We start from the raw sequence: 27,896 nt of genomic DNA, 5'->3' as shown, positions 1-27,896 counted from the left end.
CTGCCTTCTCTCATGGCCGAATCCATGCCCAGAGTATTGCAGGAGCAACTGTATTCCTGCTGATGAGAGGACCTAGCTTGTAGCCATGGCTGGAGGTGGTTTTGTGCCAGACCACTGGGCTGGTGTCAGTGGGTCCCAATCAAAAATTAAAAAGCTACATTTGAGTGGACGCAGCTGAAAGTGAAGTCCTGGCATTTCTATGCCACTGCTCACACGACATCATCCTAGTTCTGTTTCTGGTATGCTCTCAGTTGCTTGTCATAAGGACTGAGTTTACAGTCAGACTCAGAAAAACAGTAGCTGCTCAGGTGAGCAGAAGATCACCTCTGCCTTAAACTGAAGCATTCCTTGTTGGGTGACAGTAAAATGTTTGCCTGAAAAAAAGTTACTGTAATATGAAAAAATTAAATTCCTTTAGTTTTAAGCACATAGAACGAAGCTCTGGCAAATGCTGCCTCTATCTTATTCCTAAAATAGCCATAAGGGAAACGGAATCAGTCACTTCCAGCTCTATTTAGGCTTCTTAAAGCAGAACTTTCCTGGAGCTGCTATGTGATAGGGTGATTGACAAGGGCTTGCTATAAACAGGCAGTGTTCAGGTTTTATTTGTGTTCCTGTTATTCAGATGCTCATTGCTGTACTTGGGGAGACAAAAATAACATATCACATGGAATTTCACCAATGCCCTAAGCTTTGAAATCCGGGTATGCCTGAGGCATCCCCTTGTTAGTCCTACAGATGGACAACCAGCTTTACCTTGTAGGAGGGAATGCTGATCAACAAGAGATTACGTCCTTAGATACTGTGCTTAGGGAGGGTGGCTTCTTTGGCAGTGGTCCACATTTCTACATGATGAAAAAGCCATCCTCCCCCTCTACTTCCCTGTATAGGCTGACAAAAACACCACAAATGCGTAGTTCAGGACAGACATAATACAAGTGTGGTCTGGATCCATTTCACACCAGTTGTTGTCTCCACTGGGAAGAGGACCTGATCTGACCCCAGGGAGCAGAGCTGTGCCAGTCCTGTGACCCTGCTCCCAGGAGATTTTCATCTCAAACCAATATCTGTTAGCTGTGATATGATCCCTAATTGAAGATGTTGTATTTGCATTTATTAAAAGTAATGAACTACTTATTCTGTCCAAACCTTCTGGCGCAACCAATAAATAATTACTTCCATCGCTACCAGTGTCTGTCTGCTTTGCTCTGATGTTTCAAAGTCTCACAGATACTTATTTAAAGCAAAAGCGTAGAGTTAGGAAGTGGAAAGAAATCAGGAAGGTTTTGTTGGTAGACAGAATTTATTGCAATATGGTATGTGGTGGTGGTGAAAGGATGGAATGGGGTTTAATTGCTGGCAGGCAATAATGATGGATTTGTGGTGGCCTGTGGGGTCACATCTGCCTGCTGATCTAGCTCAGGATATCAGCCCTCAGTTGAGTGCTTGGCTGAGTTATGTGTACAGGCTTTTCTTGGGGCAGATGCATGCCCTGAGGGACACTTTTCAGCTGTTGCTGTATCCATTTGTGCCCAGCATGTGCCCGCCCACCATCTGGATGAAGCAATCATGACCCTTTCCTACAGAAGCCTCTCTCCTCCTTGGCAGTAACTGTTGGGATGTTCTGGGACTGTAACCTAAGTCATTGGCTGGGTGAAATTTCTGCAAGGAAGTGACTGCGTTTAGGCATGGTGCAGGTATCATGAAGCAGTACAGACCTTCAGTTCTGCAAGCAAAGGCTTGAGAGCTGTCTAAGTGCTGTGCTGAGACAGCCCCAAGGCATGCAGGTGAGATTTCTCACTGCACTGGAAAGTGAGCAGAGACCAGGCTCTGGAGCACTGCATATCACACCACAGCTGCAGTCAGGTTTGACACAACACAGTATCTCATTTTGCCAAGGTACTTTTGATCCTCTGATAGCAGCTTCACCCAGGATGCTGGCTTAGGTACTCGCACAGTTAAGAACTGTTCGCTGCACCGTCAGTCAGGGCTCAGTCTTCATCTTGTCTCTAAAAATATTCAGCTCCTCAGATAGAGGGTGGCCATCAGTGCTTGTTATGTCTTGAGAGTTGTCTCCTACATTGGTAAAGTTGGGTGATCGTCTTCGGAAGAAGACAATTCCTGCCTGCTATGGCAAATACTCTAATTCAATAGTGTTTATGGTGCTTCTGTTCCTTTGAGGTCTTGATTTTGGGCTGTCAGAGAAAGCAGCTGCTTTTGAGCTGGTGAGCTAGGATTCTGTGCTTGTCTGCCCAGGCACAAACATGGTCCCTTCTCTTGTCCCTGTTTCTCTATCTGAGCTACACAAGCAAATCTATGTAACCATTTATTCTCATGATTTCATAGAGATCTGTCAATACAGCTTTCCAGCCAAGATAAATCTTTTTTGCTTTCAAGTTTCAAAGAAAACTGAGTATTCACATTTGCCCTCCGCCTTCATGCACCATGCTATTTCAAGTAAACCAGAATGCAGCATTGGGTGCAATTTTATCTTCCTCAATTACTTTTTTCTAGGGTGTCTTACCATATGGGCAGCCTAATCTGCTGCTCCCAGGCTGAGCTCTTTCTGTGCAGCTGGGATGAAGCCTATGTCAGGAAGAACCCTGAATCCAGGTGATTTCTAGGTGCTTTTCGCTGAAAAAAAGGTTGTAGCAAGGTGTATATCAATCTCTTCTCACAAGTAACAGGCAACAGAAGAAAAGGAAATGGCCTCAAGCTGTTCCAGGGTAAGTTGGATATTAGGAAAAATTTCTTCCCCAAAAGGGTTTTCAAGCCCTGGAACAGGCTACCCTGAGGAAATGATGCAGTCACCATCCCTGGAGGGATTTAAAAGACCTGTAGATGTGGTGCTGAGGGTTATGGTTAAGTGGTGGACCTAAGAGTGCTGGATTAATGGTTGGACTTGATGGTGTTAAAGGTCCTTTCCTACCTAAATGCTTCTACGATAAGCCATGTAGTTCTTTGCAGCCATTTCCTTTGGAGCTCCTAGGTTCATAACATTGCTTTTCTCAGTACATGAGTCAAATGATGTGTGTTTTTACAAGTGAACAACATTCAAGAGCTGCAGCTCCTTGACTTCTGTCAGGGACAGCTTTGCCTAGATTTGAGGTTCCCAATTTTAACATCTTGGAAACATCAATCCTGGGGGCAGAGGACAGGGGAGCAGAGCGTCCCCTGGCAGCCCTTGCTTGTCATGGTAGGATATTTTTAGCTGTCTAGATGTTAACAGAGGAGTCCAGGGATGGCAGTGAGACCTCTTGTTGCAGGGAGGCAGGAACCATCAGGTGAAGATGTGATCCAGAGGTGGCCACTCAGTTGAAGAAGCACAGCTCCTGCCACAAGACCCATAGAGACTCTGTCATGGCACCTGTGTACAGTAAAGGGTAGTGACATATCACTAAGGTGGTAAGGGAGGGTAAACTCAGCCTGCCAGACAGGAGCCCCACCATCTCTCTTTGATCCCTGTTTCCATGATAAATGACACAACAAGGTATGTTCTTATCTCCCAGGTTCCCATCTTGGCAAACATGGCATGAAGCAGCCACCACTGCATGAGGTCACATCTGCCGTGGCCTTTGGTCACCTTTGTTGTGTGCCCAAATACCAAGAGCAGTGTTTTTCCACATTCATACTGCAGCCTATATCATATTTTAATGTGTAAATGTAAATAAAATATTCATAAAACATAAATATTTAAAAATAAAAGAGCTTAAGAATCTCACACTGCTTTTCAGTGCCTTGTGGAGTTCTACATTAGTCTGAAGGACCCACATCTGGATCTGGGTGGCTGGAGAAACCTGTTTAGTCCAAGGGTTGTGGGACCACAGGTATGGCTATCCTGTGGGAGAAAGTGTTGGGAGACAGAAAGTGTGGAACAAGCCAGGCCAGGCTCCCCCAAAGGTACCTCCAAGTCCCAGGCACATTGCATCCACCTACAAATGGATGTGTTTCAGTTCAGGACGTTGGTATCTGCACAGGACCTTACTTCAGACATTCTTTGAAAAAAAGTTCAATTGCTGTGCTTTTAAACAAGGCAAAAAATCCAAACACTAGTTATTTTGTGTAACTAACCTGTAACTGGAAGGCTCTTTGCTGGTGTGCTCTGGGGATGCAAGCACACCTGTGTATGAGGAGATGGCACTGCTAGCAGCATGTGAGCAGAGGCACAGGTCTTTACCTGCAGGGACAGTGCTACTGTGCAGCTTCTCATTCTGGGGACCCTGGCATCTGTGTTTGACAAAATCTTTACTGCAAAGTTACAGGGAAGCTGAGGAAACCTGTTGAGAGAAGGTGCTTTGGCCTCTGGTGGAGGAATGAACTGCTTCAGAGAAGTGCAGTATTTGCACAGATACTGCCTTCCTCTCAGTCAGTGTACAAACAGCAAAATAATTCTGGTTCTGATGACCTCTCCGTGTATTTAACTCTCTCTGTACCTGAGCATTTGCCATTTCACGTTTTGAGAAAACAAGATGTGTAGCTGATTTTTTTTTTTTTTTTTTTTTTTTTAATATGACAGAACTGAATAAGATGTTGGGAATTGTCCTAGCTCCTCCTCCGAGCACCAAAAGTTTGCAAGATTTGGTTTCAACAGTTTGTTGTTTCAATCTCTTTACAAAGCAGGTGCATATGCTTTGCAGAAAAATAAGTTATTAACAGCAGTCTTCCACAAGCTTCTGGTGTCTGAGAAAGGATGAGAAGGAAAAGGATTGAGGTGAAATTTTCTATCCCCCCTGTCGCACTTATTTTCCCTTGACTTCTCTGTTTAGGAAGACTATTAGGGATTGCTGCTTCCTACCTTTCTGTCAGACTCTTAATTAGCAGGAGCATGCAGTCTGCACAGCTGGGGCTCTGCTGCCTCCCTCACTATCCTTTCCCACACAGAAGCTTTTCATTCATTCCGAATTGGTGGCCAGTCCAAAGCCCTGGCTTCCCCCCGACACCCTCAGCATGTCTACAGGACTCCAGTTTAGCATGCACTGGGAGAGATGCGCTACTGCTCCCTCGCTAGACCTCCAGGCTGCTGGTTGGAGCCATAAGGGAGCGGGAGGAAGAATTAGCCTGTGTGTTTATGTGGCTGTGCTCCAGTAAATATTTTGATGCATCTGCTGCCAGCTCTGGTCTGAGGGAATCTACCTAGCATTTAAATTTTGATGGGGAGCTGTTTTGAATAATAACAGTGCAGCCGGCTGTGAGTCAGTGCATGTGTGTTGACTTAAAAAAAACCAACCCTCAAAGCTTAACGCTTGCTGAACGCTGAGCTGCAGTGCTTTGCTTCTTCCCTCCTCCTTCTTTTCTTTCTTCTCTTGACTTCCTCTGATTTTATTTTGTTCCTGGGGGCATTCCACAGAGATTTTGTTCACTGGCTGGGGGTGGGGTGGGTGGGGTGCAATGCGAATAATAATTTAAAAGAACACCAACCAAACAAAAAAAAAACCAACAACAACCACGAAACCACCACCAACAAAAAAACAGCTAAAAGAAATCCTCCCCAGAAACTCACAAGTAGCTTTTGCAATGGGTGCTGTAATGGGTACGTTCTCTTCTCTACAAACGAAACAAAGAAGACCATCAAAAGGTAAGACCTCCTGTTTTGCTTTTCCTGTCCCTCCTGTGTGTTTGCTAGGAGAGAAATTTGTATTAGAAAGGGAGGGGAAAATGAACATGTGCCACTTGTGAGTAACCCAGCAATGTTTATCTGAGGTGTAATTTGCAAAGGAGAGTGGGATGCGCGGTGATGGAGGAAACGTGTGGGCATGAGGAAATTGATGTGGAGGGGCTTGGGGGGGTGAAAAACATCTGAAATACTGTAACCCTTCATACAGTCGTGTACCAGGAGGAGAAACTCAGTAGCTCCATATGCAGAGCACTTGCAGAAGAGACCTGTTTATTTCCAAATCTCGTGCTTTATAAACCCTTTGAGGAGGGGATAGAATGTAGCTACATGGAAAATTCTTCCCAGTATCTTGTGGCTTCTTTCTGGGAAAGTATGGTTAGAGTCAGTGTTGCATATTCAGTATTCCAAGAGCAAGTGTGCAGTACTATGTGCTTTAAAAAGATGGTCAAGTGGAGGAAAAAAAATCAGGATGTTTCCATAAAGAAGGAGAGGAGGAGAAGCTTATGAAAAATGAGAAAGTCAGCAGTAATCCTGGGGAGTTTAATCTTTAAATCCATAAATATTGGCTGTGAAACGCTGATTTTTCAGGGAGTCTGATTCGTGTAGTGTTTGCTTAAGCTTTGCTCAATTTCCTTCAGGGTTAATTAAAAAATTCCAGGGTGCTGCTGAGCAGAAAGTTGAAATCACTGTCAGGGGCACATCCATACCACACAGAATAAGTATTGTTTAAGAAACAAAAAGAGAGACTCTGTAACTTGGACAAGTCTTTTTGCTGCTTAGAAATACTCCCTACCAGAACCTCTGCATTTAAGACTTTCTATTTCTAGAGTAGGTCTCTTTCTCCACTGGATCTTTTGCTTGGTTCATATATTTCTAAAAATTTCAATTAAAAATTGACTTGGGAGATATCAAACAACAAGTAATCGTTCTGCAGAGAAATGGGGATGGGCTGCACAAGGGATTTGATTGTGGCAAGTTGGTGAGCAAGTGCAGAAGTCTGTGTTCCTGGTACCAGAAAGGTAGAGCAGGGCAAAATTTTATACTGGAGTGTGTGTAGGGGTGTAGAGTTCAACTATTTGTGTTACAACACAGCCATAACCGTACATCCATCTGGCTGTATCTGATATTATTTATAATGCAAGCACCACTGTAATTGTCTGAGCACTGAGTCACACCTGAAGCTTCAAGAGTCGTTCTTCAGCACTGTGAAGTATATGAGAGCTGAACATGGAGTGCTGGATGTGGTGGCTGCTGTGACATGAAGGGGTGACTTATCTACCAGCCAGAAATCTGGAAGCTGTTTCTAATTGCCATTAAATGTAGATAACTTTTGGCTGAAATATATCTGTTCTCACTGTTTTGTTGGCTCAGCCCTCTTGTGGATAGAAGAAATTGTTTTTAGTTGAAGTTCATGAGCAGTAAAAATCCAGCATCTGCTTACACATTGCAACATTTACAGTGGGATTCAGTCTTGTTGATGCCTGCTGACAGTGGCCGTTGAGATATATTTGTCGAAATTAGTGTTCCCAGAGTTATGACCTCTTGGCTCTGGGGTGGTATCCATGTCGTCTTGCGAGTTAGTATGGACCCAGTTGGAAAGAGCAAGTTGGAAGAAATTCCTTGGATTTTCTTGGTTATTTTCAAAGCCAGTACAGAGTTTCAGACGTTTTAGTCACTATTTACCTGATAGGAAATGGCATTACCGAACAATGCTGCTGGTTTCAGCTGACTTCAGCCAGTTGAAGATGTTCCTCTAGACTGATGCCCAGTTCTCCAAACAAGAGTGGCAGAATGTTTGCTACATGTGCTTCTGGGCTGCTTGGTGTTCACTTCACCTTCTCATCAATAAACCACTCAAAAGTCTGAAATTGTTCTTTGTGAGCTAAACAGTAGAAATCAGTCAGTGCTACATGGTGGATTCCTTGCCCTCCTGTTCCCCCAGCATCTGCTGCAGCTCCTGACCATCCTGCTAGTCTCTGCTGGCCCATGCCCTAGTGTATCCATGTATGGCAGAGCCCAGAACTGGTGACAATGTTCTTGTGTGCTCACACAAGTGCTGAGCAGAGGAGAAGGATTGCTCGTGGTTGCATGGTGGTTGTGGCAGCCTGCTGTGGGGGTGGCTTTCTCTGCCCAAGGGCAGCTTGCTAATTATGCCCAGGTGGAATTGCTCCATTTGATATAACTGTCTGTCTTCTGTTGGGCAAAGCGTTTATTACCTATTTTATTATTAGATTATAATCTACTATTTTTTATTAGATTTATCTGTGTGTTTATCTGAGTATTTCAGGATTTATGCAGGGGTTAAATACTGCTGCTATGAGATCTGGAAGAAAGAGTTCAAAACATGGCTAGATCCACATGTCTGCAGTACACCTTGGCCAATGTACTAATCCAAGCAGTCTGAAGACAACTTTTGTAGCCCTTAGCTAGGCAACTTACACTGCTGTGTATATATGTGTATATCTGAAGCTGAGTATCCTTGTGTAATAAATTAAAAGCAAATGCCATGCAAGTATTTGTTTTAAGAGGTAAAAGCAACAGGTCATGTCTGAAGTGAGGAGTTTCCAGAGATGGGTTAAAATCAGTAACCACATAGCTGATCCTGGCAGAGTGGCTGGGTCTGGGGCACTGGCAATGGGACTGGTGACTGGCTCCATTGTTCCAGCTATGGGCACCAATGTTGACAGATGTGTTGTGGCACTGTTCAAGAGTACAAGATTTAATTCCTTGTTCTAATGAAAAAGGAGAGCCTAAATCAATAAAGACAAGAGTAACGCAGAAATTGCCTTCAAGTTGAGAGCAGTGGTCCATCAAGTGCCAAGACCTTGTCTCTGGAAAGGGACAGTGTTGTGGATTTGTAGAGGAGGAGATAATTTATTTGGCTTGAATGTGAAAAGTTAATTCAAAATAACTGGGCGTTTTGTCTGGGCATGTTACAAGCCACATCCCCTGTTCTGTGGGATAAAGGCTTCACAGATTTGCAGTCCTAGCCAAACAGCTACAGAAGCTTTCCTGGTTCACTGGGGTATCCCTGGATAGTTGATGAAATTTGTGCCATTTGCTTTGGTACTGGCTGGGGGAAGTTCCAAAGGTGATCTGTGAGCTTAGTTAGAAATTATTTCCTTTGATCCAACTGATGTCATTTTAACTCCAATCACTGTTGGGATTCTTCTTGTCTGCCTTCTCTATCATCCTGAGTTGGCCTAGTAAAAGACAATCTGTCCTTCTACCGTGTTTGATTTGCCTCTACCTCAAACCAGCAAAGATGAGCAGTATTATTGGGCTCTTGGTGGAGTGTGGCTGAGGTCCTGGGGGACAAGCTGACCATAAGCCATCAATGTCCCCTGCAGCAAAGATAGACATTATCCTCCTGGGCTGCCCTAGACAGAGCATCTCTAGCAGACTGAGGGAGGTGATGCTTCTCCTCTGCCCAGCACTGGTGAGGCATCCACAGTGCTGTAAATGGAGCTGGGCTTCCCAGTACAGATGGAGACTTACTGGGCTGAGGGCCAATGAGCAATATAGAGCAACTGGATCATCAGATGGTGAGAGGCTGAGAGTTGGGACTGTCCAGCCCACAACAGAGAAGGCTCAGGGCATCTTAGAGCATGTAAATACCTGATGGGGGGAATAGGGGCGATGGAGCCAGGCTTTTCTCAGTGATGTCCAATGACAGACAAGGACCAATGAGCATAAATTGAAATACAAGGAATTCCACTTAAAGAGAATAAAAAAATAATATTACTGTGATGGTGACTGAACATTAAGAGCAGGCTGCCCAGAAGGAATGTGAAGTCTCCATTCTTGGAGATGCTCAAAACCAAGCCAAACAGTATACAGTCCTGAGCAACCTGCTGTAGTTAACTCTGCTTTGAGGAAGGAATTGGATGAGATTGTCTTCCAAGGTACCATCCAGCCTTATCTACCCTCTGGCTCTGGGTTTACTGTCACTGTAAAAACCCTAAAGATGTAATGACTGGAGGGGGGTGCTGGCAACAGTAGGAAACATTGAAAGCTCATAGGGACCAAGTGGCAGCTAAACCAAGAGGAACACTTGGTCTTCTCTTAGTAGGTTGGCAGTTACTGCTTAGATACAAGATTAGAATGGACTTGAGAATTTCAAGTTGCTTCTTGTATATTCTCCAGGAAATGTCAGCAATAAAACAATAAATGAACTAGGGATAAAATAAAAACAATTAAACCCACAACAACATGAACAGGCAGAAGGCCAGCGCTGCAGATAATGCACACACAAATGCATCTTTGTCTTCAACCAGCTGCAGAAATAGAAATTTTTAAATGTTTTTTTTTTTCAGTCTGCAACAAATCATGACCAAATTTGTGGATAGAATCAGCCATTTCCATATTTGTCACAGAAATCTTACGATTAGCAGCTTGCAAAAACAGGGGAATTTCTAGTTTTAACTGGTTGCTGTACCTCTGTGCTGGTGTGCAGTGGCTGGCTGTGCTGCCAGCTGTGGGCAAACTCAATCACAGTAGAAAAGGCTAATTGAAGAATAAGGGATTAGCTGCATTTGCTCTGTCTTTTCTCTAACCTTCTCCCCCCACCAATGAAAGTGTCAAATATTTCTCAATACCTGAATCTTCTTGACCTTAGAGCTACAGGTCCCAACTCTTGCCCTGAATGCACCAACAGAAAGCAGAACCACTTTGTCAGCAATCTGAGTTTCCTGAACATAATTGTATTTTGGTCTGAGACCACCCAGATCTAAGCTATCCAGAGGAGCCTGGCACAGCTGTGAAGGAGTTAACATCAGGAGTTCACTCTGCCTAAAACCTTAGTTGTGCCATTTTTATGGTGACCAAGATTGTCAAGACTTTGTTCTGAAGGAAAGTTTGCTTTGAAATGGCTTATTGCACAAAGGCATCAGATTTTGTGTCTGACCAGCCTGATTTTCAAATCAATGTTGCTTGACTGGTAAGTCTTCATACAAGCTCATGTCAGTCTGATGTTCAAGACTGCTGGTCATGGCTGTGTCCTTTCAGTTCCCTGCACTAGAACAATCTGCTTCTTTGTTTAAAAGGAGAAAAACTGGTTCAGTAGTGTTTCAAGGAATTGATCCTGCTCAGCCCTAAACCTGTTGCTGCAGAGTGGAGGGGTTAGATACGAGCAGGGGAGATATCTGGGTGCTTACTTTGCCCAGTCTTCACTGTTATAAAATAGCTTTCTGTAAACTGCTTAGGGCAGATTTATTCTCAAGAGGCCTTTAAAATGCATCTAGGAAGAGCAGCAGACTTGTCTTTATCCCTCAAAAATTTGGTCAGGTTTGGTGTAAAGAAAAACTTTGAAAATTGCCCTTCTTTTTTGCTTCTGCTTCTCAGAGAGACTTGACAGTCTGCCACTGTTGAGAATGAATGTGTGTCCTCAGGACTTACACTGTACAGCCCCATGTACTGAGTGTTTTGTGAATAGAGAAAGGATCCCTGGTCTCTGCTTGTTTTCCCTCTGGAACAAAGAGATCATCCTTCCCCTCGCTCTGAGACCTGAGCCTGAAGGTATGTGAGGGAGTGGAAGAAACATCTGATCTAGTTTCTTCTGGCTGTGCCAAGAGCCAATGCACAGCACTGACATTTCGTTTTCTATCCTTAGTCTTTTCTGATTGTCACTTGGCACAGTCTGGAAGGGCAGGTACATGGTCAGCTGCCCGCACTAGAAGCGGAGGGTTTGACAGGCAGATTTTGCCAGAGAAGTGTCTTTGTAACAGGTGTGCAGAGTAGTACTCAGCAGCAAACCCTTGGATGTAAGCAGTCAGTCAGAAGAAATTTGGCAAAATTACAATGGCCAAAAAGTGTTTGTCAGAATATGCCAAACACTTGGGTTTCTCTAAAGTGCCAAGTGGCATGAGGGAGGATACTCAGTGCCACAGTAGCCAGGTATCCCAGCCCCATGGCTGGGACATGCCTGCTATGGGTAGTACACGAGTGCAGGAGCTGTTTGCATCTTGCTTTCTTGTGTCCTCAGCAACCCTGTGCCAGAGCTTGCATTGGTGTGGTGGTTGCTTAGGGGTGGGTGGGACTTAGGGGCCTGTGATTGTTTCCGTTCTCCACTCCCATCTCTCAGGCAAAAATTCCTTAGCCTCTGTGCAGTTGCTAACTCTAAATTTCATCCCGTGCCTCTTGCTTCACTTCCTGCTTGCTTCCCTGTAAATACATCTCCTGGCAGTAAGGCAGAAGGATCTCAAATACCTAGTCTTAAGAGTGGATGGCACTGATTAAATTAGAATAAGCTACGTGTGTCCCTGATTACTTCCCACAGGCACGCAGTCTGCCTCAGGTGCTGTTGTCAAGCCTGGCTTGGAGGTTTGGAATAAAGAAAAATCAATGGAGGAAAGTAAATTATATAGTGTGTTATAAGTTATGTTGTGTTAGCATATGTATGTGCTTATTTCCTGCCCCTGGGAACAAGTACTGTGTGCCATTCTGAGTGCAGCACGTTCACACGGAGCCATGAATTCCCACCACAGAGGAGGAGATTAGAGACTTCAGCTTTGTGTTACACTAGGCTGCAGCACTTTGAAGTTTCTTTTTGTTCTGCAAAAGGGTAAAACAGAAAATATTTTCCCAACTTTTAACTTCCAACCCTGGTAAACTTCCAGCCTTAATCAGCAGCAGCTCTTCCAGTGTGAGTTGCTGGTTATTTGATGTTTGGAATGGGCCCTAGGAAGCAGTTGGATTTTTGGAGCTGAAAATATTTAACACTGTAGAAGTGAAAAGCTTGGACCTTAGTACTCAGAGTGTTGGCTCTGGTCAGTTCCCAGCTATACAGTGGTTAATGTCATCCAGTACGTGAACAAGAGTCAGTTAGGGCTATATGTGTCTTTTGAAGAAAAACTTATCTACAAAAAGCAGCCAGAGATCAAATAAAGCAAGTTCTAAACTCATGTTGATTTTGGCCAAATGTGAAGGGAAAAGTAAAATTATTTAATTTTGTCACTTATAAACCCACAGCCAAATTGTTAATTTTGGTACTTATTTATGCTTTATTAAACCCCTGAGGATGTAACTTGTGCTGGCATGCTCAGGATAGGAAAGGTGTGGTGGGGTGAGTCTGAAGAGTTCAAGCAAACCATGGCTGAAACGAAGCAAATTTCTCAGGGACTCGGTGTAGCTGGCAGGAAGGCAGGGAAAGACTGAGTGCCAGGGGACAGACAGACAGAGGACAGCAGAGATGCCTGGGATGCTGACAGTATCTGTGGCGTGTGCTGAGGGAGGCAGCCCAGGCAGAGGGAGCTGGCCCAGCCCCTGGTGTGGGGAAGGTTTAAGGAAGACATGAACTGGCTAACAGAGCCATCCTTTCCTTGCAGAGCTCTGCTACATCTGTTTGTCTTTCCTCAATGCAAACATTACTGTCTTGACACATTCAACAGCTGCAGCCCTTCACACACACCAGTGTTTGCTTTTCTCTTGATCCACACAAGCCTTCCTTCTCCAGGCTCATCCTGTGGGTGGCAAGTTGGGAAGTGCCCAGAATTTCCCTAGATGGCCACAGCTATGGTCTCCAAAAGCCAATGTACAGGCTCAGGACATTTCATATTGTGGCTGAGGACAGCTAGTGGAGCACATGATTGTGAGGATACAAGTTGTGCTGCTGCAGACAGGTTTCCAGGAAACCTGAGATACTCCTGCATCCTGCTGAAGGGCTGAAGGGAGAGTGTCACCTCGAGAAGGGGGAGTGAATTACAGCGTGCCAGAGATCAGTGCTGAACATCAGGGGATTTCAGTGCTCTGACAAAACAAGTGTTTCTGCCTGTCAAATTTAAATGCAGGAAAATACAGATGAAACAAGCCGTGTTCAGAAGACTTAGCCAGTTAGAGCATGGCTTCAGATTCAGAGCTTAAATGTTTTGACAATTGTAACTTTGCCTGTCTGCAGCTCAGGGCTGAGCTCCCAGTATTCCTTCCTAGGTTGATGGTGTTTCTTCTACTGAGTGATGCTTCACATCAGCCCCATGGATTTTTTGATTATCAGCTGAAACCTCAGGCAAGACCCCTGATCTAGCACATCAAGCTGCATGAGCCAAGACTTGCCTACAGCCCTGTGAAGGATAACGCTGTTAGTTCCCTGGCTGCAGAACGTCAGAAGCCAGCCTAGCATCCTCAGGGAGGGATGATTTTCCTTAGGGAAGGATGGTTTCCATTAGGGGAAGCTGTTTCACTCCATGCAGGTGAAGACCTTGATGCAGTGGGGAAGCCTCAGCACCCCTTTATGCTCCTAAGTTGCACAGGTCAAAGGATGTTCATGTTGCTGTCTGAACTAGGATTAGTGCATGAAAAGAAGAAATGGGAAACAGGAAACTTTTGTGTCAGTGCAGAGAAGATTGCTGCTAGTCCTAATCAGCCAGTGTAATTGAATTGCACACCAGTTTATATGCTTTGCTGGGAGAGCCAGGCATGACTCCCAGTTGTGACAGCAGCACCCCAGGAATTGAAAGCATGTCCTTGTGTGGATGGGAGTCTCTGTAACCTGGTGTTTGTTTCTATCCTTTTTTTAACTTGTGAGTTGACAGAAGGTTAGTTTGCAGTCTTTTGCATACAGAATTAGCCAGGCTGCATGCAGCTGCACAAAGAGCTGCATGGGGAAAATCCTTCCTGGGTGGACATTTGTATGTATTGAATTGATGGGCAAAGGCAAGTGTGTGCAGTACTGCAAGGGAACTCTGGTCCCAGGAGGTCCTTTCTTGTTTGTGTAGGAAGCAACTGGACCTGCACACGGAGCAGGAAAGCCAAGGAGAGACTGATCTGTCAGGAATGTGCTTTTCATTTCCAGGACTTTAGGGCATCAAAAGGAGCTATTTACAGTAACAGTTTGGAATCCTCTTATTGCCAGGAGTTGAGGACTTTACAGCTGAGCCTCCTACCCTAGCATTTCTAATCACCTGTGTGGTGGAGCACTGGGCTGCACGGAGCTCCCTGCAGTCCTCCAGGAACGTATGCTGTCAAACAAAGGGAATTTTCGGATCAGACGTTTTCTGGCCATCAGCTGTAACTCTTTACATGGTTACATTTGCATTTATTTTAGCTGATGTTGCCTTTTCTCTTTCTTCCGTCTTGACTATTGGTGGAGGCAAAGTACTTGCAGTTCAGAAAATCAGAGTGCTACATGCTCTCCGTGCATTGCTGGGGAGTAGCAGCAGAGAACATGCAAGTGTCCAATTCTGAATGTCCTCCACAGCCCAGCTCAGGTCCTGGTGAGCAGTGTGTAAGGTTGGAGCAAGTGCACTGTCATTTTGTGCTTACTACTGGCTTGTAAAACCTACAAAACACATTCGTTCTTACACTAAAAGTTTGGTTCAGACCAGAACTTCCCTTTACTGTGAGGAGTTTGTGAGATGTTGTGAAACTGGAAATATGAAATGAATTTTGTCACATCTTTGCATTGTTTGTTTTTAACAAATCTATGTGTCTTTATAGCTGTGGCCTGGAAATTGAGAGTGGGAATTAGCTGGTGAAGGTTCTTAACTTTCATCCAGATCAAAACCAGACAGACAGGTGTTAGAAGCTGCTGGGGTGTGAACCCAACCCCATGATCCCCACTCTAACACTGACATCTTGGGCTCTGATCACTCAGAAAACACAGAGCCTCACTTCTACCTTGGCTGCTTTTGCCACTTCTCCCACTGGGGCTCCAGCAGTGCCTGAGCAGAGGCCAGGCTAATGGCTCTGGCAGAGCTGGGAAGCACATGTGCAGCTTTGCTTCTCTGCTGTAGTGTTGAATCTGGCATTTCTGAGGGACATGCTTCTGCTTGGACACCAGTGCTCTAAGATGCTTGTTGCAGCTTGTGGTCAAGCCCTGGGCTATACATGGAAAAAGAGATAAGCAGATACTAGAGGCTTGTGAGTACCTGATAATGTTTTCTGCCAGCAAGAATGTTTCAAATTATTGATTTCCTGAAAGAGCAAAAAGCAAGACTTTGATCATTTCCCTGTGTTTTTGTGAAGAGATGCTACCCTGCAGAAGCCCACAAAACCCATGCTTAGTTACTTCATGGGTGCATTTCTCTCTTGTTAGCCATGAGCACAAACCAATCCATTTAAAGAGTTTCACTTCACTATAAATTAAACTTCTGGGGCAGGATGACATGGGGACAATGCTGCAGGAGATCTGATCGCTCTGTGCATTCCTGGGCACGTGGTGCAAGGTGCCTGCTCTGCGTCTCCACAGCACCCACTGCTTTGAGTTTGCTGGTCTGCAGTTTGGGAATGTGATGCTGCCAAGCTGCAGAGCATTCGTGCCCTTGGTCATCCTCCCCAGCCTGTGTTCCTTTCCTGTGCCAGAACTATTTCTGCTGTGGAGTTTTGCCTAAGTTAATTGCTTGTCACTTGCCTGCTTGCTCTGATTTAGTTTTATTGTATTTTGTTAAGCATTATACCTCCCACCATGTGGGATTTAGGAGAGTGGGAGGTCAAAGCTAAGGCATCATTACTCACACTGTGAGTGCTGTTCTCCAGTCAGACAGCACACAGACCACCGTGCCAAGTACCATGAGAGGTAGACTTTGGGGATCAGGTATTTAGCTCAGGAGCTCACTGTGACCATTGCCAGCAGCAAATGGCCAGGATGACACTAAGCAGCTAATCTGACACAGCATTCACCTGCAGAAGCTTTTCTCTAGTAGTTGCTGATACTGTGTGGCCGGGACAGGATGGCTGGAATAACAAATGCCACATTTGAAGACCATGTCACTGTCTTTTGTAGTGTCACCACTGCTTCACTCTGTGCAGGCGACTACTAGATTTGATGGTGCTGGTAGTTTCAGGGCTACACCCCAGCGTAAGCAGGGAAATGTTTGTTCTTCAGGCCATGATGGGAAATATGATGCTTTCCAACAGTTCAGGGAGTATTTCCTCTGCACCCCTGCTGTTATCTTTACTGGATATGTGGACAGAAGAGAACAAACTATTTTTATCCTTTGGGGCTGAAGGAGCTCAGGACTGTGGGTCGTTCGTGTAATACTGGTGGATTAAGCACTATTGCAGTGCAGCAGATTGGTCACCTCCCATTGCTACATCTCAGGTGTGGTAAAGGTCTATGCTCTCCTGTATCATATCTGGAAGGGCAAGTGACATGTCCTCAAGGGTTGGGTAAGAGAGGCTTCCACAGCATGTTGAGTAGCTGGAGGAAGAGATTTTTTTGCAGTGATATTTTGAGATGAGGAGTAGTTTTGGACTGTGGATGCAGAGCACCGCTGAGAATATTTGTGGTCTTCAACAAGTGGGAATGATTGAGTGTGTCCTTAGTTTCCCAGACAGGGAAATTTGGGAACCCACAGAGGCAGGGTGGCCTGTGTGTGCATGAAATCAGTATCACCTTCGTGTGATCTCTGTGTTGTTTGCCATAAAACACTGTGCAGAGGGAACAGGACTCAGCAGCAACTGCTCAGGTCCCTGTGTTTTAAACTCTTCATGCATTTTGAAACATGGCCTTATTCCAATTCAGGGCAATGTACCCTTTGTCAAGTTACCTTAAGCTAAGTGACAGGGCAGACTGCATTTTCTATTTTTCTCATTTCCTAGATTTTTCTGTGTCTAATCTTTCAGTGAATAGCATTTTGGATTTTAACTTCTTTGCTGCTGGGAAAAGTGGTGTGAAGGAACCCGGAGTGTGGAGAGAGCAGCTCAAGGAGAGCTGGAGATGTGAGGGTGTGTGCTGGAAAAGACAACAGAGTACAACTTAGATTCTAACAGAGTTCATATTAAGGTGGTTTCTTGGTGCGGTTCCCAGAGAACACATTTGTTAATCGAATATTTATTGTACTAGTAAGAAAGCCTCAAATTGATTTGCATTTTCTGGTCCACATGAATGTGAAGACACTGCCAAAACCATCTCTTTCCCTCCTCTGTCTTCTTTGAGAGCATTCCAGAAAATGGAGCAAAACATTTTTCACTGCTGTTTGGCTCTTGGTTTCATACATATGTATTTCTGGGACACATGCTCCTGGAGCATGCAGCTAAGTTCACGTGCCTGGAGTCTCTGCTGGCTTGTGCATCTTTGAAGCAGAGAACCTAAAGCATAAGTAAGATATCTGCAGAATTAGAGACAATTTAGAGAAACTACAGGAGAGATTTAAAATTCCTGTAAATAAGTTCCATCTCAAAACCAGAGATGAGTTTTCAGCTGCCTTCTGCTTTCATCTTAGAGATGTTTATTGACCTGGAATAGGAAAGCAGATATTTACAGAATGAAACTGTTCAGAAATGTGAGGAAAATCACATGTTGTTGTTTTCAGTTGACGTACACTGTAATGCAATTTGCTGTTGACATCACATTTTAGAAAGGATATATTTGTGAATAGTCCTGGGTGCTAAACCTGTTGACACATGGCAGTGTAGGGGAACACTGTCAGTTGGATAGCATTCTTTTTGCAGCATTAGTCACCCTTAACACCTTCATCAAATAGACAAGGAGATTTGTAAAACCCAGCCCCCAAAATCTCCTTGTTTCCCAGCTGGAGCATATGCAGGATTCTCAGTTTGAACATCTCAAGCTGGTACATATCTAGCTTTCCCTGAGCCTGTTTTTAGATTTCAGTAAGTATAGCAAAATATTAGCCTTCCTTTTACAGCATCCTCTGAGCCTAGGAAAAAAGTTTGAAGGCATGAACTAATTGCCTTGGAACATGTGAAGTCTTGCTGAGCTTGATTCATCCTGGAAGTTTGGGGCTGGATCTGCTGCTGATGCAGCTCTATTCAGTGAGTCCCTTTGCTTTCACTCTGGAGCTGCGCTTTGGTACTGCGGGTGGGCAGGAAGGATGTGGAAGTACAGGTTTGTTTACAGGCTCTTGGTCCCTTGGTGGCAATAACCTACTTAAAGGAGTTGAAGCAAAGTCTGTGTGCAGGTTCCTCTAAGTGTTTATGGAGGGCTGGGAAGGGATGTTCTTTTGCTTCTCACTGGAAGGGGGCCTGCAGTGCAGAAGGATGGTTGCAGTTCCTGCCCATGGAAGCTGTCCTGCTGCTGCTGCTCTCCCAGACCCCACCACACAGGGGGCTCTTCTGCTGCTGCTCCCCCAGACCCCACTGCACAGCTGTGCAGCACCCACCAAGGGCTGCCCCAGGCTCTGGGTACCTGCCCTGGCAAGCAGTGCCCTGTTCTCCATTGGCTGGCCTGACTATAGAGATTTGTGTGACCCTACTGTCACTTAGGGGTATATAGGAAATGTGGAATTTTTGCTCAAGGGGGATGAGTGGGGCCCCACGCATCTATCTTTCAGGGATGTACAATAACAGTAGTTGGAAAACAAGGAAAAGGCTTGTCTAACAGTAAATGATGTGGTCCTTGCTCTCTGAGCAGAAACATATTTTAAGAGCTTCCCTTCTAGCTGCCTCCACAAGTTTCTTTTAAAGCCAAATAGGACATGTCCTTCTGTGAGGGGTGGCAGGGAGAAGTAGGACAGGGTTTTGTCCATTTGAACTGTTAATACAGATCACAGAAATGTACCAAAGGATACGAAAACTTCTAAAATTCAATGAAAATTTGAAGATAATTTATTTTTATTTGAACTAATATTGTGTTTGGTGTAGAACACAAAGCATGTTTTGATACTTTTCCTTTACCTGATAGAAAAGAAGGCAAAGAGAATCCAAACTCACTCTACATTAAAACCTCTTGAACCCTAGATCCATTTTTTTCCTGAAGAGTACTGTTCAAAAAGACATTTTTCATTTCTGAAGCCCAAAGGAAAAAGGAAAGTGTGGCCAGCCCAACGGAGCACACGCTGATACTGTCCTTTGAAGGAGTTTTAGCAAGTGTGTGGGATGATAAATCATCCAACATTAGCCTTGGGGCCTGGGCAGGGTTGAAGTGGAATACAGCTCCACTCTGTATCTGCTTTCTCATTTATGAGGCAGAAATCAACCCAACATCTATTTTAAAAGAGCTTCTGCATATACAATGTCTATGTCATTTACAGAATGATTTCAATATCTGTAGATGCCATGTCTCCAAGGAATTTTGTGTATTGTGACTCATTTCTTATATTGATAATTTGTCTGTCATTGTCATCTTTCACTGAAGGATCCACAACATTTTAAATATTTACAGTAAATAATTGTCAATATTATCTTTATTGTCAGCAGCAACAGTTTGGATTGTTTTATTGTAGCAGAGTGGGAGGGAGCCACTGTTTTGGCAAGTGACAAACAAACAACTGGATATCTTTAAAAGCCAAGTGTTGGACAGGAGTCATTAAACCCAGTAGCAGCAGATACTTGGAGTCGAGTTCAATAGTGAGTTTCTAGCTGGTGAAGGCAGCTGTGCTGCATGCATGTGTGAAATACAGATGGATGTTTCTCAGAGAAAGCTTTGAACAGAACCTTGCAGGCTCACCAAGACCCACAGGAACCAGAGGGGTGGTGCTGCCCACTGCTCCAGACCTTCTGCCAAGTTTGTAGAGGGAAGGTTTTCCAATTTCCTGCAGTAGCCTGTAGAGATTCAGCCTCTGTTCAGGCAAATTGCATTAAAGACAAAAGTCATCAAACCACTAAACAAAATCTGTCTTGAACTTGTCCAGTATCTAGCCATCTTCTTCAAGAGGGCTCCTGCCCTGCCTCTCTGTGCACACCCATGTCTCCCCTCACAGCTTGTTTGTTCACTTGCCCTCTGCAGGATCCATGCCACTTCATTATGGGCTCTGCTCTTCTGTGCTGTTATTGCAGGCTTTGTCTGCACTTTGCTGTTCTGGTAAACATGCTGAAAGCTCTCTGCTGTCCCCATTGACCTTTGGGGATGTGTGGGGATTTGGTACCTCCAGCTGCTTTGTTGTTTTCATGTACAGGTTGTACCAAATGTAATCATTGCCTACGCTTAATAAATAATTGTGGTATAAATTGTAGGCTGCCTCCCTAAACAGATTACAACTCAGCAGCAGAGCTGTGAGCAGCATGCTGTAGATAAAGCCTCCCAAATGGCAGGATGTATGGGTACAGGTTTCCCCTTGTTAGCAAAACTGAGATGCAGCCCAAGTTTCACCTTTAGCCAAGCAACTGTGTTGCCTGAGGCTGGAAATACCATCTCCTCTCTTAGCGGCCTTAGGATACAGGCACGGTGTGAGTTTCCTGCTACCACTGCCAGGTTGGTGATATCCCTGAGCATACAGCTCAGAAAGCTGTGTATGTGCTACTCAGAAACTACATCTTTGTTACAGAGAAAGATTATTGAATTAAGGTCAGAAAGTTATGAAGTCAAAAGCAGGGGTTTTGTTTGTTTTAAAATCCCACCCTATTGCCTTCATCCAAAGATCCTGTCTAGCTGCAATACAGCCTTTGTGGCGGCAGATTTCTGTAATTTTTGTCCTAGTTTGAGGCTTTTTCTTTTATTCTGATCAAGCGTGGCAGGAATAGGAGTGATTGATACAGAGAAAAATTTGCAGCCACCCAACTTCAGAATTACACATCCTATCTCTGAGTATTCTTTTTCTCTTTTCATCCTTTCAAATAAGCAGATTAGATTTTGGCTGAACTCGAGCCATTAAGCCTTCAAAAGTTGAAGGTTTGCTTTATTAAGCTCTTAAAAAGAAGTCCAAGGTCTAGTCCTAACTCCTACTTTGTATGATGGGCTGTTTTCTCTTTCAATACTTCCTGAGCTTCAGGGACAAGCTAGGAAAGGTATAGAAGGGAATGAGGCTTTTGTCCTTCAGAAAAGGCATTTTTACATTGCCTCACTGCCATGCCTGGAGCTAACCTGCCTCAGGAGCTGGGACTGAAATGATTGAGAAGAAAATCAAGAAGTAACAGCCTGAGTTCCAGCCTCTGTATCCTTGGGGTGTTGGTGTTGTCTTAAGGAATATGCTGAGAGGTTAGGGCCAGAATAAAGAAAGGTTCATGAAAACTGTGAAGGGCCTGCGTTTCTGTGAGCAGGAGTGTACAGGAGCCCACACATTTATTTTTTCAGGTAGGACCTTAACCCCTTGCTAGGACAGTCCAGATTCCCTCACCAGAGCTCATAAATGTTTGCGAACCTAAATACAGTATAACAAACAAGTGTTATACAAAGCCAGCTTAGTAGCTTTATATGAATACATGCAAAATTGTTCCAAGGATGAAGGCTTTTTTCTTTGAGAATGATGTGAATTTCTAGTGTCAACATCATTTCTGTATGTTCCATAGTCTCAGTCAAGAGACGACTTTTTTGTGTAACAGGAAAATGCATAAAGGAAAAAAGGAGGAAAGTAGGTAACATCCAAGTGGCAAAGGGAATTCAAAGGTTCATCTAGCTCAGCCAAGAAAAAGCAAGGAAACATTTTGTTTCTGTTTATCAAGGTATGCAGGCAGGTAGGACACATCCCAGAGCAGTCAGAGAGAGCCTTTGGATAGGGCCCTAACAAACCACCTGCTCTAAAGCTGCTTTGAGATCTTGGTTTCAGCTGGAGGAGGAAGTGACCTTCTGACTGGAATTTTGCTTATTGTTACTATCTACTCTGTGTTATTCTTAGAGCTGTGTCTCATGCACCAGAAATGAGGAACTCTCTGGAAAGGCAGTGACTGCTGCAGCCTGGGCTATTGTATTACACCTACATCAAGGGAGAGTTTGGATCTCGGAAACCTTGAGGTCTATTATTGTCACAAGCCACGTGAGATGGGACAGGTGAGGACAAAGACTGATGGCAGCAGAAGCTTTGCAGCATCATCAGCTGCCTGGGCACAGGAATGACCTGTGCTCCTTCTAGACGCTAATCCCTTTTCCATGGCTTGCTGATTAAGTCTGTTTATAATATATAGGAAAACTTAGCTCATGTTATACAGCCCATCCTTGGGCTAGTGGGAAAAAAAAAAAACCAACCTGTAATCTAAACCCCTCAGTTTTGGATCACTGGCAGGCTGTGGAGCATGGCTTCTGCATCTCGTTTTCAGCAGTTAAATCACATCACCGAGCTGCTGAGTTATAGCTATTGCTACAGCTGGCACCTGAGGAGGTGAGGAGATGGTCTCTAAAGTGTAGGAACGGGATCAAAAGCTGTTCACAGGCTGGGCTCTGTGCCTGAGCTGTTACTGAAGGCAGTCAGGCTGAAATAGCTCAAGAAACAGCAGGCATTGGAGTTTCCGCCACATATTCAGGCTGGAATGGGAAACTCTGAAGTCTGGTGTCCTATCTCATTCCTGTGTAAGTGTATGCTGAAGAAAAGAATCTTAGGTGCTGAGTGACTGGCAACACAAACCTGAACTTTGTTGCTCAACTCAGCCTCCGCTGTGTGTCCTTCAGATACATCTCTTTTAATCTCACTTGCTTCTTGTCCAAAGTCTCAAAGGTAGGATGAGTCAGTTAGGACTTCCTGGAGTAGTTGTGCAGAGCTCCCAGCTCTCCTCTGCTGCTGCTTTATTCCCTTCCTGTGCACCAAGTTCAGGATACAGAACAGGTACCTTAAACAGTGATGCTTCAGAGATGTACACCTTCAGTGCTCAACTTGGTGTGCAATGTGTGCAGCACCATCTCCCTCCTCTCGCTGTCTCTCACCCAAAGAGAGGAGTAGCCAAGTCCTGGGAACTGGAGGATGTCCTCAGCAGCTCAGAGTGAGAGAGATATTGCAGTCATCAGAGCTCACAGTTTTTCTCACTAAGCTAAAAATAACTGAAGGAAACTTCTGTTTGGGTGTTGTGGAGGATGACAGTGTTATGCCATTGTCCATGTGGACACAGGGAATGTTTCAGGTGATGGAATGTTTCCTTGGTGTGGCAAATGCTCAGTGTCACCTTTCAGGTGGGCCTTTGTAGTTTTTCCAAAGGATCAGAGAGCTTGAATCTACACTGATCATCTCTAGAGGCCTTTAACAAAACACTTAAGTACCTTCTACTCTTCCAGCTTCAAGATTGCTGTATTTTGAATAATAAAAGGGCCCTGGAAAAGCAGTTATTCCTGATGTAGATTCTGCCATTGTGCTGTCTTGCTGCCAGAGCTTCTGGCCTGGTCTCCAGGCATTTTGGCCCTGATTATTTTGTTTCTTAAATTGAACATCCTACTCTTTTCTAAACCTTTTTGAATTTCTGCTTTTTCCTGCCAGTGATTTTCCTCCTTCCCTTTTGTATTCTTGACCTTGTCTTCTTTCTCTGGATATTTTTCTGCCTCCTTTGCCTCTTTCCACCTCCCTGTTCCTGCAGTGGTGAGGTCATTTCTGACTCCTTCTCATAGCTCTGGTGCTGTGCAGCTGCTCAGGAGAGCAGGGATTTCCTTCAGAGGTGAGTGATTTGGAAGAAACAGGGTGGGTCACCCTGGGATCCCACTTCTCAGCTCCCAGTCCCTCTTGGCTTTGACATTTCTGTTTTCCTCAAAGCACAGCAATTGCCAAAACTGTTGCAGAGTCTTTCTGACCCTGGCTGCCCTTGCAGTTCTCTCCACGGGCCATAACTGAGCGGCTTGTGGGTTCGAGGCACTGTCAACCCCTCAACAGACATCTGCAGTAACTCCTGTGCTTCCCTTCAACACCAAGATTCTCCTCCTTGCTCACACTCTTATTCTCGCTTCCTTCCACATTTTCCCTTTGTGCACTATTCAGATGACTTCTAAGTTCACCTTTGTGCAGATTTGGTTTCTTCCTCACTGCAGGAACTCTACTTCTTAAATGGGATTTTAAGTATTTAGCAAAACTTGGCAATGAACTAGAGACTAATTCCTCCTACAAAACCTCTTTCTGTCACAACCTATTGAAAAGAATTTTCTGTGCTGCTTGAGTTTAAAGCACTGGGCCATCCTGAAGGGAGTCAGTTGGGTGCCAGTGTAAAGACTTTGGATCACCTAAACCTGGCAAAGGGACTTAAGCAGTTTGTGCTTGGTATAAAAACCTCATACTCTGGCTGTTAGGGGTGCTGGATTTTATCCCTTATGAGTGTTTTGCAAATGTGCCTTTGAGACTTGGTCTGAAACTGCAGTAGAGGAACATGCTGTTCCTGCTTTGTCCAGGATTGGACAACTTCACTCTCCATAGATACATTGACATTGCCCATACTAATGATTGATTCCTTAATTTAACAGTTTCTTACGTGCTTAATTTAGCATTCTGAGCATGAGAGAGACTTTTCCTTTTGCCTTGTCTTACCAAACTGGCTTGTGATGTCCAGAGATGATGTCTAGCCTGAAAAAATTTCAGTGCTGAGTGTCTAGTTCATGTAACGTGGGGGATACTGTGTGAGAGTAAAGGAGAGCTTCAAGGAGACTGCATGACACTTCATGTCTTCCTGCTCTCCATAAAACCCCAGCTGCTGCTTTAGGTGATCATTTTCCACAGTAGACTGAAACTCCAAGTGCACTAGCTGTTTGAATAAGCTTTCTTAAATACAAAGACAGTAATTCCTAGGTCAGGAAGTCCCTGGATCACAGGGACATATTTCTGTATTTCCTTTGTTCTTAGACTATTCCCAAAGCATTTCCCAACCCCACTGTTGTCTGATCTAGTAAATGTGTTCCTATGTAATTTATCTTCTCTTGAACTGGGTTTAAGTGTTTCCTCCAAAAGCAGTGCAAATATTGTGGTGTTCTCCAAACATCGGAGGGGCAAAAAATTCAGGTGGTATCAGGGGAAGTTTGGATAACACATCTTGCTCTGTAAATAATAGAATACCAAGCAGACTTGGAATTTGTTGGCTAGGATTTTAGGTGCAACTGGGAGAAGTCTAGGAACATGATGGTGTGTCTAGTCATCCAGAAAGTGCAGCCTTTGAAACAGGTTTGTGGTGCTTTTAGATGGGTTGGAAGTGCACAAACCTTCTGCATTTGGGACCCTGTGGCAAGTACTAAGGAAAATCTTAAGCCTGAAACATGACAGTAGGTGGGTGTAAGGAGAACGCTGCAGTGTTTGAGTTCTGCCAAGAAACGAAGTCCTTCAGAGACTTTGGTGCTGATAAATTTGCTGCCAGTAGTACCGGTGGACTTGGAATTGTTGAAAGTTTCAGAGATATGTACTAAATTTTTTTTTTTTTTTCTCTTTCTGTGCAATTTGTGTGGTACCGTGACAGTTATATCTCTTCCTGTCTCTAATAGCATATTTATTTATTTATTTCAGAAAATGTTTGTAGTTGTACATCTCTGTATGAGAATCAGAAGTTGCTTGTATCAGGGGAACCCAGGGAAATGCCAGTGGTGCAGCTGCCTGTGTAGCTGCTGGGGCTCGTCTCCTGTAACCTGCACTGTGTCTAAAAAGCTGCTTGCTTCTTAGTTCTGATGTATTTCACCAGTAGCTCTGCAATAGTCCTGAAGCTGTGCTGCTGGTACCAGCCTGCTGGGCAGGAGCCAGGCTCAGGCTGGTGAGCCTGCTGGGCTGCCTCCAGTTGCACTAGAGAGGAGCAGGTTATATCAACACGATTATTTTGCCTTACTGATACAAGTTTGTTAGCTTGCCACTGGGAAAGTGTGAAATCCACTTTCTCAAGCATGTGGACATGCTCTTCAGTACCAGGTTTCAGTCCCACAGCTTGAGAGTGTCTGAGTTTCTGCTGGGAGCTCTGGAAGAGGAGGCAGAGGATGCAGCAGGCGATGAGTACTTCTTTCTTTGGTGGAGCTTATGGCATTGGCTGGTGGGCATGGCTATGCCCTGCCTGTTGGGCTCTTCTGAAGGCTCTACTTGCCATCATGTAGTGGCTTCCTGACTTCTGTAAATCTCCATATAAAAACCATCTCATCTCAAAAGACCTGTAAAGCAGAGACAGTTGGTGGGAAACTTCTTCAGCCATAGAGCAGGAATTGAGAGTATTTCAGCATTTTCTTTTAATTCACACAAGGATGAAACTGAGACAAACCAGGTTTTTTTTAAAGGAGAAAGAGGAGTGTGTGATGCAATGAGAGAAATGGCCTGGCAATGTCTGGGCCTGAATTTTCTCTTGCCCAAGTGACAAAATCAGTTTTCACCTATTGCCTTCTCTGCCAATAGGTTAGGCTTGTTCTGCTATATTTCAGCCTGAAACTGTATGTTGCATCTCAATCTAGGCTTCATACACTATGGGGCAGAGATGCTTTAAGACATTTTCATCTGTTAAACATGAGTTCTCTTTGCTCAGCAGGAGCATCCCTGCCCTTACTGTGTCAAGTCCCTGAGGTGCCATGACAACAGGGCTCTCTCCCAGGTACTCACCGTAACTTTGATAACATTTTGTTATTTATTGTGGCTATATTTTAAATAAAGGAACAAAGCAAAGAGCTGAGAAATATGGTGGATATTTTTGGAGACTGGGAAGAACATTACTGCTGGCTGAGGTTGGAAAGAGCTGTGTTTACTGTTCCTGTCTGAAAAATGTGCCTGAAGGATAGAAGCATATTCCAAAAATCCTGAGATGCATCTATATGGCAACAAAAATAGATATGTTGGTAGTGGGTGGGGAAAGAAGTCTGCAAAATTTAGTAAAAATCTTGGTGAGATTGCTGTGCTGCTGAGCAGAAAGTGACAGAGAAGGGTGTTTCTTCCCATCTGCAGCATCTACCAGCCAAGGGTTAACCTGGAGCAGGTTCCAGACAGGGATTAATGCTGATTTCTGTAGACCATTAGAACTCCTATAAGAGGCTTGTTACCCTCACAGGATGCTGGAGATACTCTCTTTGGGGATAAAAATCTTTGATATGGTTAATGTGTATGTCTGTGTAGCACATCCTCCAAGGTGGATGATCGGTTTCAAGTCTCACAAATGCCATAGAAAACCGTTTTCCAGAAGTGTATGTGGACAATTGATGGATCCTCTGTCCTTAGCTGTCCATCAGCCATGCAGACCCAAATGCCTCCATGCTGGCAGCCCTCCAGCTCAGGAGGTTGTGTTCATGAGGACCATCAGCACATTTGGCTCAGCTATGCTGGGTAATACCTGTGGCCTCACTTTGCAAGGTATTCCCTGATTTATGGTGCTTTAGAGGATCAAAGCAAAGCTCACTTCGATTTCAGTTGAAACTCTTGAGTGCTCAGCACTTCACAAATCAAGAGCTAGCCAAGCCCCAGCCTCTTGTTCTGAGCACAAAATGATGAGTGTGTAATTAGTGATTAAAAAAAAAAAAAATCCATAGCAGAGGTGTACCCCCTTCTCCAGAAGAACGTTACCCAGTTTTGACATAGAATCATAGAACCATAGAATGGTCTGGGTTGCAAGGGATCTCCAAAGGTCATCTAGTCCAGTCCCCTCTGCAGTAAGCAGAGGCATCCTCAACTAGATCAGGTTGTGTAGAGCCATGTCAAGCCTCACCTTGAATATCTCCAGGGATTGGGCCCCAACCATTTCCCTAGGCAACCTGTTACAGTGTTCCACCACCCTCATGGTATAGAACTTGTTCCTACCATCATCCATTCCTCTTCCTGCAGGT

At 44.4% G+C, this 27,896-nt stretch overlaps 1 protein-coding gene across 4 annotated transcripts in view; it reads left to right on the top strand.

Moving 5' to 3' along the window:
* Positions 1-5,514: 5,514 nt before the first annotated feature.
* The window catches only part of KCNIP1 (potassium voltage-gated channel interacting protein 1), a 245,090-nt gene continuing 222,708 nt past the window's right edge, over positions 5,515-27,896 (top strand). For 3 of the 4 annotated variants that reach the window (XM_054389415.1, XM_054389412.1, XM_054389413.1), the window contains exon 1: positions 5,515-5,575. In XM_054389415.1, coding sequence (XP_054245390.1) covers positions 5,515-5,575 — 61 coding nt within the window. Of the gene's footprint in view, positions 5,576-23,146; positions 23,155-27,896 lie in introns of all 4 variants that reach the window. The other variant, XM_054389416.1, reaches the window with a different exon arrangement.

The sequence above is a fragment of the Indicator indicator genome, chromosome 18 (assembly GCF_027791375.1).
Source record: "Indicator indicator isolate 239-I01 chromosome 18, UM_Iind_1.1, whole genome shotgun sequence".
Lineage (NCBI taxonomy): Eukaryota > Metazoa > Chordata > Aves > Piciformes > Indicatoridae > Indicator > Indicator indicator.
Note: the sequence above shows the minus strand (reverse complement) of the source record. Positions and strands in the feature narration are given on the sequence as shown.